The 21,974-nt window shown below is 42.1% G+C and overlaps 1 protein-coding gene across 1 annotated transcript in view; it reads left to right on the forward strand.

The window, feature by feature from the left end:
• The first annotated feature begins 206 nt into the window (after positions 1–206).
• The window catches only part of CARMIL1 (capping protein regulator and myosin 1 linker 1), a 995,540-nt gene continuing 973,772 nt past the window's right edge, over positions 207–21,974 (forward strand). The window contains exons 1-2 of the mRNA XM_085607022.1: positions 207–502; positions 2,931–3,028. Coding sequence (XP_085463148.1) covers positions 463–502; positions 2,931–3,028 — 138 coding nt within the window. The 5' untranslated portion in view covers positions 207–462. The remainder of the gene's footprint in view (positions 503–2,930; positions 3,029–21,974) is intronic.

Raw genomic sequence — 21,974 nt, forward strand, 5'->3', positions numbered from 1 at the left:
CCAGTTCAGGCGAAGGACGGCAGAGAGGGAGTGCCGTCAGCGTGCCGCCGAGCTCGAGCAGGGAATCACAAGACAAGCACCAGCTTGTACCAGGAAGCAAGGAAAGCAGATAAAGGCACTATAGTGGCGAAAGAGAAAATAGTTGCTGCTGCTCGGTGCCCCCTCCCCCTCGCTTCGGTGTTTTTTTCCCAACGCCCTCCTCCTTCCTCCTTTCGCAGCCAATGCTCGCTGCTATTTCCCAACTGGAACACACTGAACGTTTTCATCCAAAACACCGACTCCAGCAGCAGAGGCATGGGGGAGCCCTGGAAGAGACACCTTACAACGGAATAGCCTCTTGCGGCAGGGCACTTTACATCGGCCACCACGTTTTTTGACAGCTCAATCACCGTTTTTTTTTGGATTATACGTTAAAAGGAAACAACATTTTGCAAATTCAGCTGTAAACAAAAGGCGGACAAAATGACCGAAGAGACCTCGGATATTCCCAAAGAGTTGCTGGGTAAGGTTTCCATTTTTTGCTGCCGGTGTACGTGGGGGGCTCACCTGGACAAGAGGCTGCGCCAGGGTAGGGAAGTTTCCTCTGCCTCGCTATGCTAAAATGCATACATGCACCACAGGTTGGGGCCGCAGGGAGGGTGGGGGCTCGTTATAGGCTGCTGCTGTCTTTGCCGCTTGAGATTTGTTGTGAGGATTAAAGGGATTTGCTTTCCATGGCGAAAAAAAGGGGGAGGGGGTGTCACCACCTCACTATCAAGTGCAAGAGGGGGAGGGAGGGTTGAGTAACTTAATGTTTACACGAGCAGCCAATGGTCAAGCAGAGCAGAGGTGCACTTGCATTTACCTGCCACCATCAGAGCCTTCCAATAAGATTATTTCATGGACTGAAACAGAGCCATGCTCCGATTTCCATTGATTTATTTTTTATTTTTATAAACTGGTATTTTAATGGACAATCTAAGTGTTGAATGTCAGAAAGGTCATTTTTTTCTAATTAAGAGCGCTTGTCCTACCTCCACATTAGCACCTCCCCCCCCCCCCCCCCCAGTCCTTACAATAGTGAGGTGATCCCGCATTACTAATGTCAGGACTGGGAGGAGGTGGACCTTAATCGGGGTAATGAAGATTACAGGTAAATAACCACACATCAGTGCTCCATGCCCAGCACTATCGACGTCTGTGTGCAGCACTTGCGTGCTTTCTAGGGAGCATTCTGGCACCTACTGTCTTGTGTTTGTAAAGAAGAAAAGCAGATCGACTTGTAGCTGTCGCTGAATCTGATGAAAAATATAGGATCGGGTAAATCTTCCCCAGGCGGAACTTGGAGCATCTTGAGATCTGTTGTATAGCTTGGCTGTCAAGTGGCCTCATGTCATGCCTAACTTTGCTCTGCCTTTCTAAGCAGTTAGCGCATTGCTCTATGGGAGTTGTAGTCCATCCCTAGTATGAGAACAAACAGATTAACAGACCTGTTAGCTCAGGTGAACAGAACCATGACTACAACCTCCAGAATACACTGATTTGATAAACAAATATCCAGGACTGGAAACAAGTTGTCTGAGTGACAAAGAGTTATATGATCAACCAAGGAGTATATGTTGACGGTGCAGAATGATCTTCAGCTTTAATTGACAGGGAGTATTATTGGTCTGAGTTTAGGGCTGTGCGCCAATGACATAAACCTCACAGCATCCTGTAGGTAGGTCCTTTGAATAAGACAAAAATGTGGTGGTTGGAATTTATTAATTCCAACCACTGGTAATCACTCTGACTGCTTTGTAGGCCATTATTTTTGGTCACTGTGCCATCACAGACAGTGAACAATGTTATACAGACGAGCACTGATCCCGTTCCACTGTGAAAAGTGATGCCTGCACTGCGACTTTGAATAATTACAAATAACCACGATTAATTCGACAACTCCTTTCATCACTTTTGGTGCTGTCTAGTTGAGGTTTTAATGTCAAGCACGCACTGTTGGTTAGTGACCACAGCGCTGTGAGACTGTTAAGACATGTCAACTACCCATGTCATAAAGATGTGTGTCAGCCAGTTCTTGTTATCTTGTCGACATCACAAAGCATCAATAGGCTTGTTATAAAAATTGGATTACAGATACCTCCATGCTTACAGTTGTGTGCTAAAAAATCTAGGCCTGGCTGAAATTCAACCTGTTGTCCTGGACCAGTTGGCAGGTTTGGCTTGGTGACTGCTTCTGCCTGCTTTTCCCTGCAGGTTGGTTGACTGACGGAAGCAGGAAGCACACCAGGTCTGATGGCCTGATTCCCACTGAATTTTCTGTGACTTTTGAAGTACTCCTGGCTTGCTACTAAATGCCAAGAGTAAGGCCGGAGTTCACCTGTCTTACTCCTGGAATAGAGTGTTAGGCTAGGAGTAGGACTAGAGTAAGCACACCTACTAACAGCAACACCTTTTGTGAATCGAGCCCTGAGTGTATAACATTTGCCGAATAACAGAGACCTGTTAGAGCAAGCCCTAGTTGCATCATGTTACAGCGAAACGTGTAGGCTCAGAGGCTGCTGAAACTGTTTCAAGGACCGGGAAGCATTTTGTTGAGGGATGGGGCACTTCCTGTGCTCAGTTTGCACTGGCATCAGTTTGAGTATTTGCACTTGAGTTAAGCAACACCCAAGCCTGATATGTCATAGTGAGGTTCATGTGACCTCTGTCTAGGCTGGAGACAAAGTAGGCTAACTCCTAAGCTTGTCTGTTACCTAAGCCTACTCTTTGCTCAGTGTGGGAAGCACTGCAGACCACAGCGTAACCACTGTTGAATGACCCGAGCAGAAAGATTTGTTAGAACACGCCTTTTTAGAGCACTATTACAGTAAAATGTTTGTACTAAAAGGTCTTGGCAGTAGCGTATGTGCTCCTTAAAGTATTTGACATGAATTTTCTTGCCATTCCAGAAAGTGTCAGGGATGTTATTGGCAGGAAGATCAAGATTGCGGTGAGGAAGAAAATAAAACTGGAAGTTAGGGGCGACAAAGTGGAAAATAAAGTTTTGGTAAGTCGCTTGTATACTGTTTACACACAAATAATAATTAATGGAAACAGTTGTTGAGCTTGTTAAGCAAATATTTCTCTCCATAGCACCAGCATCTTCCAAAGTTTTTATAAAGATTGCTTCACATTAAATTTGTTGGTAGTTCATGTTTCCTGCTCTCTGCTTGGGAATATTTGATTATTTTGGAAGGTCCAAGCAGGAAACCAATACTTGACTTACTTTCTAAAGAGGGATGGGATAAAAGAAGGTGAATTGAGCCAAGACGTAAACTTTCTTTTCTTGTTTCACTGGTACTGTTGTGGCTCCAAATGAATGTGTCTTTAGTGTACAGATCAGAATTGGAACTGAACCGTGTCTTAAGTGCCATGCCCTCACCTGACTCTCTTGGTTTCTAGTCTATTCTATTTTCTAGTTGTCTGCTGGTTATGGCACAGTTTTTGTGTCTCGGGTGTGCCTTTTGGATTTGTTCTTTTTTCCCGGGTCACTTCTCTACTGGCATTGATGCGATGCCTTTTGACTCTGTTGTTGGTGTACATATTAGGAGTAGAACTGAACAGCACTTTAACTGGCATACCTGGATTAACATACAAGAAATTATTCTCTTAAGGACTGTTGTGAGACTGTCCTAGTTACCTTTTGGTCGTAGTTGTGCTTGTTGGTTTGCTGTCTATTCATTTGACTCTTTGCTTCTAATGCTGACTTATGATCACTTATTTCTGTTTGTGAATTGTTGGCAGTGCACTTGTCCAAACAAAGGTCCATTGAGATCTCTGATGAGGTTTTATAGGAGGTAATATTTGTCCCAATGACATCCTGTTTTGCTTATGTAGGCTAATGTGATGAATTTTCATTTCAGAGGGGGGCTTCCTAGAAGATTAGGTTGACTGTGCACAGTAAGATTGTTAGAGGCTTCTGGTAGTTGGTGTGAACTGCCAACATTCAGTGCCGAAGACCTTCTGTTCCTGCCATCTTGAAAGAGGCATGATATGATTACTTTAGCAGCATGTGATTGCTCTCAAGGTCACTCTGCCCTTAAGGGAAAAAGCTTCAACAAAAGTGTTCCATCCTTGACATTTTTAATAGCCAAAATCATGAGAGTCCAAGTTTGTGAAAAACCCAGCAGAGTGCCAGTCCCCTTCACGGTGCTGTTGGTCTTCTTAAATCTAATTTGGACTAGTATGTAAATGTTTTTTATTTGATGACAAGCTCCATCCTTGCATAAAGTCGGCCACCCCCCATCTTGGAGGCAGGCTGTAAGAGAACCTATTGTCAAGAAGGGTAATGGGGATAGGACAGACCAAGCATTATATAATTTGATATCCCTTCTTGATGCTTCCTCAAAGGTGTGTGCCATGTGTCCTTTGTGGAAGTCTAAGCCGGAAGTGTGGCTCAGGAATGGTGACTGAACTGTAAGCGTTTCTTTTTGCAGGATTAGGAGAGAGGGAAATAGTTCCTCTCATTCAGCCTGTCCATATAGACGTTTGTTGCCATCAACAGGGGAGCGGAATTTAGTAAAATATCTAATTGCCCATGGGGCAGGTTGCTTCCTAAATCCACTTGTCCTGTAAAAAATCCACTTGTCCCTTTGATGCCATGTAGTGCAGCTGCAAATTATGGCAGCAATTTCATTATATAAAAGCTCTAATATAAGCCTTTCTGATTATGCCAGGGCTCCTACTATAGTAGGGTTTGAATTCTAGCAATAGGTAGCGTAAAGCAATGTTCCAGGGTTGGACTGTCCTTTTGAGTCTTTGCAAACCTACTTAATTGCATGTTTTGAGAATTGTTGCCAGATCTTCTCCAGTATTTTCCCATATTGAGAAAGATTGGAAATTTACTTCTAACAATGGCAGAAGTAAAACTTCTTCTAGGGTTGGGAACAAGTGGTTGGAGAGGAAGTGAACTTGCAGATGCTCAACAGATTTTCGCATGAACAAATCTATACTTGCATATTTGCTCATGCTAAGAAGCAGCTTGCCAATGTTTTCTAATAGTATAATTTCCTGGCCTACGTCTGTAAATTCATGAAAGCTGTAAATCTGCACTAATGCAAGGACATATACCATGGGTGCAATTTTGTGACTTTCTTTAAGAATTGGGCCCCTAATTAGGTCTGTGTTTTAACCAAGACCACTAAAACAATACCTATCTATCTATCTATCTATCTATCTATCTATCTATCTATCTATCTATCTATCTATCTATCTATCTATCTATCTATCTATCTATCTATCTATCTATCTATCTATCTATCTATCTATCTAGGCGCAGCTCTTTCGTAAGGAGCATATCAGCACAGAAAGTAGTTTCATTCAGTGCCAGGGACTACTGTGTTTTTTTAATTATGATTTTTTTTTTTTTAGAACAAAGATATTATTGCTTTTTGCCAATGTTTGTTATAATGGTGAGAGCCTAGATGCTCCCATAACGTTTTTATCAAAACGATATCAAAACAAGAGACACATGGACAAAACCAAAAGGCTGCCCACCAATATCAAACATATTAGCTTGCCAAGGCTTGTTTATTTTCATTTTTCCCATTATCTTGCTGAAACTGGTTGCATTGATTTTCCATTATAAACATTGTTTGGAAATACTTGCATGCATCAACACATTTTACTAATTGATGCTTCACAGAGATGTTACGCACAATTTCACAGTAGTTTAGCAAAAACATTTTTTCCTAGTTGCATTTTCTTGCAAACATTTTATTTTGAAAGCCAAGGATCATCAATCTTACTTTCAAGCTTCTACAGATATTTGTATCTAATTAGAGAGCATTCTGGGAGCATTGTGTGTAGCCTCATATTGTTAAACATTGGAAACTCATGTACACATGTTAACCACTGTCAGATGTGTAGTCCAAGCTTACAACATTTCTTTAGAGTGCTCACCCTAATACGAAAGGTTTTGTACTAATCAACCATAAATACAAACGAACAGCGTTCACATATTGGCACAAATATTGCCTTAACTGCAGAAAGTGCCCTCGCCTGATCCATAATGTGGTACTGTAAACTGATAGCCAAAGGGTTTGTGCTGCAGGGGGTTGGGCCTACTTGTCCCATGGGCAAAATACACATGAAAACTTGTTGGCCTTGACCCCAAACAATATGTCCTGGGAGTCCGGCTACAGGAATTCTATACCCCTGCATCAAGAATTCTCTATTTGCAGCTTGCCTTTATTGACCTACGCGAAGCATTTGATTCTGTTAGTTGATTTGTATCAATGACAATGTTGTGGTCATGTAGGTGTGGTGATGCAACACTGGTCGCTCTTAGCAGCGTCTATACTTTGAACTGTGTTGGAGCCTGTATTGAACCAGTGAATGAGTTGACACACAAACTTCCTACCGCCCACGAAATTGCTCTCAGAGGATCAGTGGATGACCTTGAGTTGCTATTCTCAGACTATTTTGTTCTGAATGCTTACACTGCTATTACCCTTTACCAGATTTTGGGCACCAAGGAGGGCTTGTGGAAGCACTGTCTCTTTGTTAGCAATGTGTACAAAACAAATGTGATGCTGTTGGGCAAATGTCAATTTTCTGGCTATTACTCATTGACCGGCATGAGAAATGTAAACAGTAAGTTTGTGATTGCTTTGGTTATAGATCATCTGCTGCTGATTAATGCAAGACTCGGCTTGATTATGAGGATCAAGATTAAGCTTTAACATTATGAGAAGGCATTTTATTACTTGAACTGCATTTTCTGGGGGGAAGGGGTTAGTGATGCAAGAAACAATCCATGTTTATCTCACACATGAAGTAGCAGGAGCCTTCAATGCAGATACATTTTGGGGAGATGAGATGCACAATCTCTGTGGTTGGAAAAAAAGAAAGATTCATGCAGTCTCTTGCTTTGAATTCGGTAGGGGACCTCACTGGAGCGTGCCAGGAAAGCTTTCCATGCCCTTCGTTTTGATCTCTATGGGATCAGCCCCAAGGTTTGATGAGAGAGACCCTCTCACAGCTGAGATTGACACAAGGGGCTATTAGTGTGCAGGTAATGCACTTCTCCATTTTAAGACCTGACATCAGGCCCCAGCTGTTAGAAAGTTGTATGTTAGATTTTGTTTTGGCCACCTACTGTTTTATGGTCGACAGCCATACAGAGGGGAGGAGGATTGCTCTTTACAGTGTGCTTCATTGGTCAGTGGGACCACTGCTCACATTTTTCTATTCCTTCCATTTTATTCAAAGGTGGGGGCATAGTTAGCCCTAGTTCCAATGGAGAGAGGTTTTAGAGTGATAACGGTGTCTCCCAAGATTAGTGTATAGTGCCTTTGACTTGGTGGTGATGTACATGGGTTCCAGCCTCTCTATGAGCACATTGAAGGAACAAACTCAATGTTATATGTGGTAATGAAGTTCTTAGCCACAATAGAAAAGGTAAGGCCAACTTCGAAGCAGATATTTAGAGAAATTGAAATCTATATTCCTTTTTGAACACTGTTCCCCCAATTTACTCTTGGAAATGTTTCTTAGATTGCGTTAAATTTCTCATTTGCTTCTTGTGTCTCACTGATCATTTACCCACTTTAGCGTTGGTTCACGACAGCCGAGTTATTGGTGAAATGTGGTGGGTAAGAAAAAGTAGTTAACGCATCCTTATGTCTAATTCATTTTTCTTTTTAACCAGTCTCCGTCTGATAACTAGGAGCTGAAATGCAGGAATAGGTATTGGAAAAAAGGAATTGACAGACAAGCAACTGCTTATTGTATGTACATTAGGTAAAACAGGTAAAACAGAGAAGAGTGGCAATCAATGGAGCATTGCATTTCTTTTGGTGTCGTGTAGGATGGTATGTTGACTGTGTCATATTAGGCTATTGAAATAATTGACATTGAAGGTATTTATTTATTTAGATGATTTGCATGTGGGAAGGGTGAAGTACCACTGTTAGGCAGCTTTAGAGTGCAACATTTGGATACAAGTCCAAACATAGTATGAGTAGATAATGCTTGTGTTGTCTGAAATAACAAAGTCAGATGGTGATGAGTGTGTAATGGTTAGTGAAAATCTTGGCAGAGAAGACCTTTTGTGAGATGTTTCTGTAACATTAAGTGCTTCTATGAGATCTAAATTAAGGCATGGGTGTGCGAGCAAAGGATGCGTTACTACGGACAGGTCAGAGTGCTGGTGTGCAGCAAGAACTGTGTTTACGTTTCTGCATTTTTTTTGTTTTAGTATTTTTTCTTTTTGTTTCTGAGCTTAATTGTTTAATATTTCTGTGAGTTTGTCTCCAGTAAGTTTGAGAGTTCCTGTAAAGATAAATTGAGTACACCATAAGTTTGCTCCACCAGAAACTTTGGTCTTACTTCACGTCTGTCCTTAATCTGTCCTGACTGACACTCCAGGAACAGTTCTAACCTGGAATACTCTGACTTTACAGATCTGGATGAGAACAGGGAACCTGACGAGAGGTAGTCTCTGGACAAGCATCAACACAAGACATGACATGATGCAGGACATAACAAGTTCATTTGTGTGATGATTTGTAAAGTGGTATTTGCAGTAGTGGTGCACACTTGGTAGGGAGCAAACAGTCACTGTTGCAATAAACAAGACACTGACAGGAATCACAATATCATGGCAGTAGCAAGAATCAACTTAAATATTATGGTTTACCGTCTCACGCGCAGAGCTGATCATCGCTCCTTCTATTTATCTTTTTTCCACCCTAAGAACAGGTGCGATGGATTCTGGCTGCCGTTTATCAAAATTAGGAGCTAGTCATCACATAAATCATAATCACAAATCTTAATGCTAAGTTTAGTCCATAATGAGAGTTTGACTTAGTTTCAAGGGTTTTATTAAAAGTTTAGTAAAATATTTCTCTTTATTAGATTAGTTCAATATCTCAGTCAATCATCAGAATTGAATAAGAAAAAGTATGGTTAGATCAAAATTATATTTCATATGATAAAGCATAAAGCGCATTCCATAAAGGATATAATCCCTACCTATTTAAGAATGGGGCAACAATGGTGTTAGAACCCATAAGGAGTTCAAGTATAGAAAGAGTGAGATAGAAGATAAAGCTCAAATTCAATCAATCAATATCAGCAGAACTTCCCATAAAGAAAGTTTACGAAGCTTAATAGAGCCTCAAGCAAATAAACAAACAAAACATGCAGTAACAGTAGCAAACCTCAATTAGCAATAAATCAAATGGTTATAAAGGGACGCGAAAATACTCGATGCCACAGTAACAACTGCATACAGAGTCATTTTTGGGCTGCCGAAATACACTTCACCTGCGCAAATTAGACTTGAGTTTGGCGTCTTGAAATAATCATTTGCCAGACAAGGGTCCTTTATCACTGCATGGGATAAAGTGCGAAAAACTCCTCGGGGAACGCTAAACGAACAGCTCTGGAAGGAGTTACAATTGCACGCTACATCACCAGCTGCAAAATACCTTCACAGCAGTCTACACAAATTGGGGCTAAACCAACTTTGGGAAACATCGACAACCACCCTAACCTTTAAAAAATTTGTGTGGAAGACTGAAATTACTCTCATGGCTGGAGGACAAGGCCGCACTATCAAAGAGAGCCCATGGATGGATGACTCTGAAAACTTACATGAAGCCGTGCGCCTAAGCTTATTTTAACCTGGGATATGACAAAAATATAAAAATTGCCTTTATGAAATATAGATTTGGACTGCTCCCCTGCGCACAGCATCTTCCACCCTGGCTAAGCAAGAAAGCCGGCTCTGTGTGCCGATTATGCGGAATGGCTCGGGAAGACATTCTGCATTTACTTTGCTCCTGTAAAGAACTCCTCAAAGAATGAAAGAAATTTCTGAAACAACTTTTCAGTCTACCAGGGATTTGAACCAGGAGGCAAGCTCTGTTGGTATGCTTTGCACCCAGTGGCGACTGGTGACTGTTGAAAATGGTGCGGCGTAATCTTTCTGTCAGAGTGCATCATGGCGAGCGAGCGAGCCTGAACATCTTAAGGGGGGTTCGGGAAAATTTTGAAAAAAGAGTGGGTAAATGGTGCATTTTCAAGGAAATTTGAGAAGCAAGAAAGTTAATAAAGCAATTGTGAAAGTGCAGTTATTACATTAATAAAGGGACATCATATAACAACGTGTAGATAGAAATGTTTCTGAAGCTAGACCCTGCCAGTGCCACGCACCTCTGAGCAATATACATGCTGTGTACCAGCAGGGCCTAGCGTCACAAACTTTTCTATTTTTATGTTTTTTAAGCTAGGCCCAGTGCTGGCACTCAGTGTGTATGCTTCTCAGAGGTGCATCACGCGTGGCAGGGTCTGTAGCTTCAGAGTATAAATGACTTGGATGTATCGCATATGACAGAAATGCACAATACTTTACTAGAAAGCGCTGTAAATGACTTGGATACAAATGTTATGACAGGGGTGCAGAATCAAAGCGCTGTAAGTATCTTGAATGCATAGCATACAACAGGGTTGCAGAATACTTTAAGGGCAAAGAAAGTTTTGTACGTTGTTTGAATGCACAGAATATTACTGGGATGCATAAAACATTACTGCGAATGACTAATGAACATTTAAATCATCAAATGCTGTAACATGCTTTCATTCTATAAATATTTTTATAATTCCTATCAAAAATACACTAGAGAGGAGAAATACATTGTCACTTAAAGGCCTGGGTAAATGACTTACTAATTATCGAGCACGCATCAAGAAACAGCCTCTTGTAAAACACAGTCCCTCATTTATTTACCACATCCTCGGTCATACTGCATGTGCGTTTAAACCGAACGTTACATTGTTAGACAGTGACGTTTGCAAGAATATTCTGTAAGTGCAGTCAGGTTTTCGTTTTTTGAGAACAGCTTAACAAGACCCCGGTTTTGAAGAAATGCGGTGCTTTGAAATAATGCGGCAGTTGATTGCAGCTTGGGAAGTGCCTACTGCATTGATACTGCCAAGAGCATCAGGCGCACCCTCTCGGCGCTACACAACACACGACTCGTCCAGGGGGAGGCAGGCGGATCCTTCCTGCAAGAATAGAGTCCGGCATCTTGTGTGTTTTAGTGGTCATGAGCGGCTACTGGCATGAGATTCTGTGAGAAGTCACAAGCATGGAGGAGAGACGAGTAGACGAATGCATTACCTCGAGGTGTGTAAGCGTCTGAACAGACCTTGGACAATAACACGACTGGACACGTATTTTGATATTATTAGATCAATAAAAGAACTTACCAGGCATCTTCTCCGGTCCCGCGTCGCATCACGTCTGCGCTGCAACTTGGTGGAAGTAACTTCTCCCCGCTCTTTTCCTTTGCCAATTAGGAGACTGGGGGGCCGAGCGGCTGAAAGTCTCCTGGTATTTGATAGGGCATGGGGCGACTTTGCGCAAAACGCATCACCGCCCGAGCAGGAGCCTATCTTCAAACTCCTGCTCTACACAGGGCATGCGCAGCAAACCTAATGGTTTGTGAATGTGAGTGAGGGGCTTTGCTCCTCTCTCACATGCGCAGACCATCTTTTGAACTCTGCTGCTCGTCTCTGCCTGCGTGCGCTGTGCATGACATGAGCACAGCGCACTTCACCAATGAAGCGCACAGGCGGGCCCGGAAATGTAAACAGACGAATTGTAAGCTGTCAATTTGTCTGTTTACATTCCTGTTCACTGGCTGTTGCCCGATTCTTTTGTGGGGTGCTGCCCCAACGCCCCTAATGGACCAGCCGCCACTGTTTGCACCTAGTGACCCACAATTGAATTGCAGAGCAGTACGTTTTTGAGACTGTGCGGAAGCAAAATGCCAGAAATGGAGACATTTAGAACCTAGCCAGAAAAAACACATGCAAATGTGCAAGGCGGTTTTGATGATACTTTTAATATACAATTTAAGCAGATAAAACTGACAACTATGCTGCTATATTTGCTCAAATCTAGCAAGCTTTCTTAGCATGGGTTTTAGATATAAGTAAACATGAAGGAATAAGTTTTATGTATGTATATGACAGATTTTTAATTGAATACATTTTTTGTACTGCAACAGTTTTAATTAACTATGCAAATAAAATTGAAATGGTTATAAATCAGCTTTCTGTGTTGAGCAGGAAAGCATTGAGCCTCAAGAGCATGGATGTGTGGGATAGAGAGTGTGTGAGTGAAAATGTGTGTTAAACTACTCTAGGAACACGCACGAATATAAACAGTCGAAAAGAAATGTTGCAGTCCATGTTGCCTTCTTCTCGTCTCGTCCAATCAGCTTTCAGGATTATCCTGAGAACAGGCTCTCTATTTACCATTTTTTTGTACATTTTTAAATATCTATTCGGTTCAATAGAAATTGCATGTTTAATGTTGCACATATGATGTTAACAATCCTATTTTGTATTATTAATAAGCTCTTTCCAAGCATCGAGATCAGGCAGTGATGAGGTGGGAAAAGTTAATAAAATTCTTGTTAGAAGAAGCATGTGCGGAGATAATTAGCAGATATTATGTTTTCCCTCTTCTATGTTTTGTCTAGGATGAGCTAGCTGACTTGGAAAAACGTGTTCTCAGACAGGAATGTCTCCATATTTCGTTTTGAGTCCTCTTTAGTCTTTTCTCTCTTTTTAGGTACATTGCAGAATAATTTTTGGAGGTAACTGGTGCCTGATCTGAATTTAAATGTGAAGACACTTCTCATATTCAGAGTTTTAATTCAAAGTTTGTCACCTTATTGCAACAGCTGTGTTGGGGTGTGTACAATGGCGGGTGGCATCTATGAGGAGTGGGTGCAAAAAGATTTTGGAAATATAAATGGGCGTGCACGTGCAAATAAAATGAAAATTTATAAAAAAAACACCTCATTACAGCACCTCCCCCCTCCGGACCTTGTCGCAACTGCAGTGCAGGCCCCAGCAACTCCCTTGACCAATCCTGGTACTGCTCTCATTAGCATGAGAGCAGCGGCCTGATTGGAAGGAGCAGCCTGTCTCTGCGCTCCACAGCAATCTGGAGGCCTGTACTTGCTCTGGGTTGGAAAGTGCGCATGTCTGGCTGGCCATCGCAAGACGGGCTGCCAAAAGGCCATGTGCACTTTGAAAAGTCCACATACAGTCCACCCTCCTCCGTGCTGCTGCTCTCACTAAGCCCTGACCCATCTTGACTCTCGGTTCAGACCGAGAGGTTGAAAAATAAAATGTTGATGAATTACCATTTTATTTTTCATCTCAGGGGTATTTAAGTGGGGCGGTGCTCTTCCCCTCCAATGGAGGAGCCGCCCCTGGGAGTGTATCCTAACCAGCACAGTTAAAAGTCCTGTATCTCACTATGGTTCCAAATAGTTTTAGTTTGGATATCTTTTACATCTTCTTACCCAAACAGTGCACTGTATTTTTAGATGTAATTAGAAATTTACTCTTAATATATGTCTACACAATTCAGATTGTCAGCTTTGTGTGAACATGGTTAGATATTCATGTGCTCTCACTAATGTTTTGTCATGTTAGCAACATTTCTGGAACATTCAAACTCCCATAAGGCCTGTGGGCACCGAATACAATAATTTAGCATGTTATGGCTCTTTTTGGAAACAGAAACACCTTCAAAATCCTTTGAAGCATGATTTTATCTGTAGTAGATCTCCTGTTCTGAAATGCACTTTCCGCAACCTGGGCACAAGCAATCAAAATTACCCATCACCATTTCAAACCTTGGTCCCTCTTAGAACCGTGAGTATGAAGGTGTCTGGTGCAACTTGTGCTTAAACTATACACTTCTCAGCAGCTTCTGCAGCGAGTAGCGGGTTGCTAATTCCTGATGTGTTGGTAAAGACTCGCCACTAACGAGCAACAGTGTTCTGACGCCTCTTCATTTGTTTAATTTGGTAAACTGGAAGGCCAAGAAAAATCCAAGTAGTGTTGTGCAAATTGAGAGAACACGAGTGCAATGGTTGCGCAGAAAACAATCTCAAAGGGGGCAGATGATGATGATATTCTACTGAAGTTGTGGGCCATTTTTAGGTCGAGCCTGGGCAGCGCATGTGCTGCTGCGAGGCATGCAGTATTGGAGTATGGCTTTGAAGCCCCGCCCACTCTCCGCCCATATTTTAATTGGCTTGTGTCATTGTCCATCGTAAATGCTGGCTTCCGAGTCGTTATTAGGCTTGTTTGCCCCTCCTTGGTGCCGCCTTGTCTAAATTTGGCAATGCAATAGCTCAAACTCACTCAAATGCGAGACCTATTGCATTGCAAATATTTTTTTGTTTACTAGCACCCATGGTGCGCTTTCACATTTATGGAGGCCACGCCCCTTTCTTTAGACAAGCTGCGTCTGAAGAATGGGGTGTGGCCAACATTAAAGTGAAACCGCGGCATGGGGCGCTTTGACAAAAAAAACCATCTGTTTGTCAAGTTGACAAAGATTTGTAAAGGTGCCCATGTCGCGCTTTTACTTTAATAACGGCCGAATGCCCTTCTTTAGACACGGCTTGTCTAAAGAAAGGGGTGCGGCCTCCATGAATGTAAAATCTTCGCATGGGTGCTAGTAAACAAAATTAAGTAAATAAATAAGCATTGCAGTTATACTTGAAGTGGACTGCGCTGCTAAAATAAAAAATAAAGAAACGCTGGGGCTATGGTTAAAATGGACCGCCATTAATAAGTAAAATCAAAGCGAGCGGCGTGCTGCGACCTAGTGGCTGGAATGGGGGAAAATCATTAAACAAAATATTGCTCACAGCCAAGATAAAGCAGACCGTGTAACAAGACAAGTAAAAGGTCCAGTCGTTATGGGAGGTAGCACATGCGATACCAAGGAGGGACTAACAACTAGGAAGCCAGTGTTTACGAAGAAAAATGAGACAAGCCAATAAAAAAATATGGGCAGAGAGTGGGCGGGCCCCAAAGCCATACTCCAATACTGCATACCTCGCAGCAGTGTATGCGCTGCCCAGGCTCGACCTAAAAAACCATCTGTTTGTCTACTTGACAAACGGATGTTTTTCTTTTTGTCAAAGCGCCCCTTGCCGCGGTTTCACTTTCATGTCGGACACGTCCCTTTCTTTAGACACAGCTTGCGGCCTCCATGAATGTGAAAGGGCCGTATGGGCGCTAGAAAACAAACCAATATTTGCAATGCAATAGGTCTCGCATTTGCGAGTGTTTAAGATATTGCATTGCCAATAGCTCAAAATCTCGTAAATCAAAGGGCTATTGCATTGCAAATGCTTGTTTGGGTACCTACCCTCTTTCAAAAATAATCTACTTTCCCATTTTTTTTTTTTAGAAATGTAAATTCCTATAAGTATTGGACATTGCAAATTCAAGTTTGTTATATAAGCAAACAAAACCAGGACATTATCTGAAATCCCTGGTGTAGTAATAACGACTAAATTATATTCTTCGTTGTTAGTGTGTTCCTCAGTCAACAGTTGACTGTAGCTATTCTACTGTTATCTGTTCCTTCCGACTGCTAGTGGTTTTCTGCTCTTTTCCGTTCAGTGACTGACCCTTCCCTGCCTCTCTTTAACATTCTGTGCATTAATCATTTGTTAACAGTGCCCCCAAAGCATGTTCTCTTTCACCCTCACTTGTCTGTGGGGACATTTTTAGATATTTAATTATTTGTCACTATATATGCCCAGACACATATTAATTGGACTAACTTTATCATTACAGTTTGCACTTTTTAAGTCCATTTGTGAAAATGATTTTGTATCAGCATATGTTTGGAGTGTAGGGTTCATGCAAACTGAATTTGCAATGCCAGTTGTTTTACTAAGGCTTTGTGGGAAATGTAGTCCACTCCTGGAGAGTATTTGAGCTGTATGTATGACAGGTTCCATTTTTTTTTTTAATCACAAATTGCTTGATGCGTGGTGACCAGACGTAACTGTCAGTTTTTTGTATACATACATACATTTGGAATTATGGTGGTGGTCAAATGACTGACAAAGGCAATGAATTTCGGTCAATGATGGTATATTGGCAATTCTCTCCTACCACACATTTTTTCACTTTTTCTTTATTTGCACTTACATCTGCGCCTTAAAATGCAATATCACATTCATTTTATGTTTTTGCTCCCTAGATTCCTGGTAATTTTTAGATGCATCGAATTTTGGATAGAAGTTTGATTACATGGTAACGTTTAGTCGTGCCTTTGTAAGGTGTTGTGATACCATTTGTTTAATTTGTAGAGCAATATTGCAGTGACTGGTCAGACAGCATGGGGAAGCAGGTAAAAGAGTGCAAACCTGAGAAGGATTTGAGAGTGGGGAGGATGAGGAAGGGACTTCAGCTGAAACTGCTTCTGTTGTTAAAATGACACGGGTGAGTTGGGTGAGGACAGCAGTTCGAATAAAGAATGCTCCGCAGGCATTACAATTTGTGATTCTTCTTGAGGAAGTGGAACTTCTAGGCAAGTGGCCAAATGGGCGACCACCAACATTGGGTTTTTTTTTTTTTTTTTTTTTTTTTAGGAACTGCCAATAGGGGTCCAGGAACAGTGATACAATTCTGCAGGAAAACAGTTGTGTGTTGAGAACAATAAGTGTGTTTTACAGTATCAACGTTGTACACAGCGAAACATTAATGTGAATAGTAACACACGTTTACAGTAACAGATGCATATGTATTAATGTGTGTGTTTTAACAGTTTATATGTGCAGCTGATTGTAAAAGAATGATAGCACAAGCATGTGCAGAAAATATTTTGTTACGTGTATGCAGCAACACGCTATACAGTAACGCGTGTTTGCATACAGCCATGAGTAAGCAACTATGTATTGTATCTATTAACACAATTATATATACAAGGACACAGTTAAGTACAGTAACAAGTTGATACAGTAAAACTACAATAACACCGTTGTGTTTGAAGTGATCAGTAGATTTTCAGTTGCATAGGTTAGCACAATAGCAATCTTGCCTGAAGTAAAAATAACTATATGTAGTTTTGTATACAAGTACGTACACCATTATAAAAAGGTCCTGCTTGATGGATTAATTTTTTTAAAGGTGCACATATTTGACTTTTATCTTTTTTTTAATTTAATTTTTAATTTTTAAAATTTTCTTTTATTTGTAAAATCTTTGTAAAGAGCACGGAATTTGTAGAGTTATTTCAGTGAAATGCCCTTGTTGCTGGTTGAAATGGAGGTCCTACGGTTAGATACAAGAAATGCATTGCTGGCATGCCTCATTTGATACAAATTATGATTCGATTTTGCGTGTTGAGTTCTGCACCTTAGGACCTTGGCCTGTGTTCAGCATGGTGCCCTTTTGACGGCAGCTCAATAACTCAAGGTATTAGCACCCTGAGTATGGGAGTTTGTGGATTGCATATGAAAAAAATATTATCTGTGTAATTTAGTAGCTGTTTAAACATCTACGTAGCTACTTGGCTATATTCACAGCGATCGTGTGTCTGTGATCTGCTTACTATTCTTTTTGGCTTACTGTTGAACAATCAGTTTAGTTTTAAGGAATTTTGGGGCCGGGCAAGACATATTTTAGGGACCCCTGTTTGTAACAACTTTGAATTTTATCACCCATTTTCTGCTAATTGAAGCTCGTATTATGGGAAATCAAACTTTCGTAAACTGGGTTCACATAAAAAGAATAGAAATATGTATTTCATGGGACCCGAAGACCTAAAGATGATTTTAGGCAAAGAGAGACAGAGTCAGAGTTAGGGGTAGGCGGAGACGAGGAGAAGGGTTTAGCTATGGAAACGGACACGGGTGAGCTAGAGAGAAAGGTTACGTTTCCAGGGGGCCCATTGGAAGCTGGGAGTCCTGGCCAATTGCCCACTCTGCCCATTACTTAAAACATCTCTGGTTACAATTTTGTTAAAAGAAAGCGGGTCACTGTGCCTTTGAAGAAAGTTAGGGGCTAATTTAGAGGATAATGACAGCTGGTCACCTGTCAAAAATCAGTGGATGTTCTCCTGTGCACCCTCCTCTGTGCTCCACCACCTTATTTTGATTGTGGCGGAGGGCACCTTTCCAGATGGTGGGGGCATCACATGATCTGCCATTCAGATTGTCCTGTGGATGGTGTACCCTGGGTCACCACTCTGGTGCTCACTCCAGGGAATTCCTTCATGTATTATGGCGAAGGTCACTTAAATGTCCCTGACCAGCTGAGAGCTTCCAGCATAACAAGGACATTAGTAATATGGATAATGACAATTTGCACCAACTTTAGGGGTCTCCTCCAGTACCCATGTATGGTGGATGCAGTTCCATCATGCATACTTGTATGCTGAATTTGGCCAACAAGAGCTGTTGCTGTCCTGACAAGGTGGAGTAATTCAGAAATAGCTGAAGACCAACCTCTTCTGAGAGCACTGCACCACTTCAACACAATAGGATTCATCACTCGCGAACATCCTGTTTATTTGTAAATGTTCCTGAATGGTAACTCTGAGCTCCTGCGTTTGCTTATCTCTCTGTTCCTTGCTAGTGAGGTTTACCCTCTACAATTACTTAGACATACATTGTAGTGAAACATTCTTCAAGGGAAATTCTGTCTCTTCACAGAAGAGCTCGAGACAGGATAGTGCCATCTCACAGGTGGGATAGTGGGATCAAAATTAGTAAGCGGAATAATATAGACACAGCGGAGTAGACACACAGAAGTGGAAAAACTGAGCTCAAATGTGCCTTAATAGGACATAAGCAGGAAAGTAGTTCGATAGTCATCAATATGGCTACGCAATATCTATTTTACAAAGTTGTGCTTCATTTATTCTTTCTCTGGAGACCAGGAGTAGCTGGATGGGAAGCTTCTGGTTGCTTCAGCTGTGCTCCTCTTTTACCAGACTTCCACTTGGCAAGAGCCTGCCTGGCTTGTCTTTATGGAGTCTGGAATATATTTCAGGAAGGAATACTAATCGGACCGTCTGATCCCTGAAAGTTTGACTTTTTTCATTAAAAGGCCCAGTCAGCGATTCTACATGTGTAGGAGCCATTTCACAAACAAGTGTGTGGCACGTGGCGAGCCGACTTAAGTTCTATTACACGTTTGGCACCCATTTCCTGCCTCCGAAATTAATGGAACCAGTGAAAGGGTTCTATTCAGGAAAAGTTGCTAAAAATGGATGAAAGACATGAAAACTTTGCAAAAAGTAGAGGGAGAGTTTGTGACGCCACCTTTAAGTTGGCCCAGTCTGGCAGAGAAGAGCAAACAAACGTCTGTTTGTTAAGAGTGGAACATATAAATACATAACTGCCTCTTAATTCTGCATAAAGGCGTACTTCTAAGTGGAACACACTGTACAGTTTCACATTCGTCCAGGGGACTTTCTAAGCCAAAATACTTGTCAGAGGAATGTTGCAGCTTATTCATGCATAACAGCAGACTCATTGCTCGATTGTTTAGGGACACCCTGAGCAGTCTTACTCAGTTGGTCAGCCATGAACAGATGCTAACTGCACAAGATCCTGTGGGGAACATGTTGTTTGTTGAGCTATTCTGAAAGTGTTTGGAGTACTGCATGTCCCCGGGTCAAAAAAGCAAGAGCTGGGGGTCGCTCCTTTAGGGCATTGGCATCAGCACTCTGGAACTCACTACCTGTGACTATCAGAATGATTCAGAATCCTCTGGCTTTTAGAAAGGCCATAAAAACCTGGCTCTTCCCGGTCTAGTCCTTGTGTCCTGTCTTTTCCACCCTGCTATGTTGTATCCTGGGTCTTTAGCGCTGGGACGCCCCGTTGCTGGGGCAGCCATGCGCTTTTACAAATCTTGTAACATATCATAACCTTCCAACCCCACGGTTATCTCTGCATCGGAGGAGCTAAAATCGGCGACAATGTACAAACGTATGGCGCTCTGAGGAAAGCTTTGCTTTCTTTCCTTCCCAGCAAATCGGTCCTAGTATTTACAGAATCACAGAAAAGTTGCCCGAGTCAGAAATAGTGGACATAATTAGTGCATGAAACCTTCTGATTTCAAGCCACCATGAAGGACTTATTCATAACCATAAAAATGATGGTGGCCAAAGATCTGGACTGAAGCACATCTTGTAACCTTTCTTATGCCATGGAAACTGAAAGACACAACGAGACGAGGGCCAGAGTATCTTTCATGGTATGTTATGAGGTGCAGCGGCTCTTAAGGGGCTTAGTAGCACTCATAGGGGGGGTGAGTTAGAATTTGGCAAAACTGTCTGATTCAGGGTTCCATGGAGATGGAGCTCTCCACAATAAATTGGTGGAATTCCCAATTCCCCCACCCCGTTTAGAAGAGGGGAACACACGGGTTTCCATTGATGGAGCTGCAGCCAGCTCTGCCATCAGCAACTCGTGAAGGAGCACCCTACCCCCTGAAGGACCGCCCCCCCGCGGGTCGCAATGTTGGTATAAACGTGACTCCTGCTATACATTCAGCTGGTAATACAGTTCAGCTGCACACTAGTAGATGCAAAGAAGGCACGGGCAGAGGGAAATCTCTAAATATGTGTGAGTATCCTTCGTTGGTGGGTGGATGGGCTTCAGAGGCAAAGGTCTCCATTTATATGGCTGTTGGCGTGCCAAATTCTAAATCGGCCTAGTAACATTTCTGATGCCAGTCTAGTCCCAGTTATAGTAGTTCTGATGCCACAAGTAAAGATCTTCCTTACGAGTTCGCCAACTATTTTTCATGCAAACCTTTTTCTAACTTTAATGCGTTCAGAGCTATTTCTTTTCTACTTAGCTTGCTGTGAATTTAATGTTTCCTGTGAAAGAAATTACTTTATTCATCCTGCTCCATCCCACCTTGCTAATACATCTATGCTTCTGAAATGCTTAGCCGTTGTTGACCCTACACCGCAATGTAATTGCTTCGTTCTAACCCACACATATCTTTTGTTTACCCGCTCCCCTTTCATTCTTCTCTCTTTGTTTGTGTGCCACACCTGTCGGTATTGAATTCTCAGTGGCACAGCACCACTTCCCCTTTCTGTTGTGTTTTTTTTTTTCAATGTATCCTTTAGATATTTCAGCCATAGCCTATAGCATGCACAATGCAGACAATACACAGCTTGCCGTGTTCGCTGCTGGACGCTTGCCTGTTCTCTGAGAGCTATACTTCACCTGCCTGGCACCGTTCAGAAGGAAGGATGTCTTACTTGATTTGCTTTGTTAACCTCTATGCTGCTGGCGTGTTCTGTTTTTCACAGACCGCATTCCCAACAGTAGACGTTGGACCTCATTACAAGTTGGGTGGATGCTGGATATTAGCCTCAAAGTAGTGGCTGTCCTGGCTACCCGTAATAAAAGTGCATTGATGTCCGTGGCATTCTAAATGCAGAGGATGGGACATACACCACTTTTTGGCAGATGTCCTGTGCCACAAAATCCAAATAATGCCCTCAGATCCAGTATCATAAAGCGTTTTCTAGGACTTGGTGTGTCGTGCTCCAGACTCAGTTATGAGTTACGCAAACACAAGGTAATGATGGATATAGCGCTTAAACTTTTCAGACACTCACCCCCAGTCACAGATCTGGGTTTAATCCATCATCGTTCTTTAGCTCACAGCCATATGCAAATCAGTCTTGACCCTGTGCCTCATGGGAACAGTCCAGCCCGAACTGCCAGGCCAGGTCTTCCCTGGATTGGAAACAAGCATCCTGGGACCGGTTCTGAGTTACACCTGCATATCTAGGCCTGAATTACAAAGCATCGTATGTGAGTAGGTGTGACTTACTTTAAGCTATGGTAGTGGTATGGCAAGGGTGCCACTTGACCTAGAGCAAGCTTGGAACATGGGTCTCCTGTACTGTGTTTGGTTAGTATCAAACAGCAGCAATCAGGGGTCAGTGTCCCTCTCGGGCCTCTGGGCTCTGGTGCCACTGCACTTGCTGTATCATTGAAGGCTGCACTCCTCGGTTTAGGAATAACATACGCATGCGTAGATTTGCAGGAGTAAAATATTCTTGCTTTCCCGGAGTAAGCATGGCTTATTTTTGTCCGTGCTCACAGAAAATGCTTTGTGATACATGACTTTAG

This window comes from Triturus cristatus, chromosome 5_2, assembly GCF_964204655.1.
Source record: "Triturus cristatus chromosome 5_2, aTriCri1.1, whole genome shotgun sequence".
Classification (NCBI taxonomy): domain Eukaryota; kingdom Metazoa; phylum Chordata; class Amphibia; order Caudata; family Salamandridae; genus Triturus; species Triturus cristatus.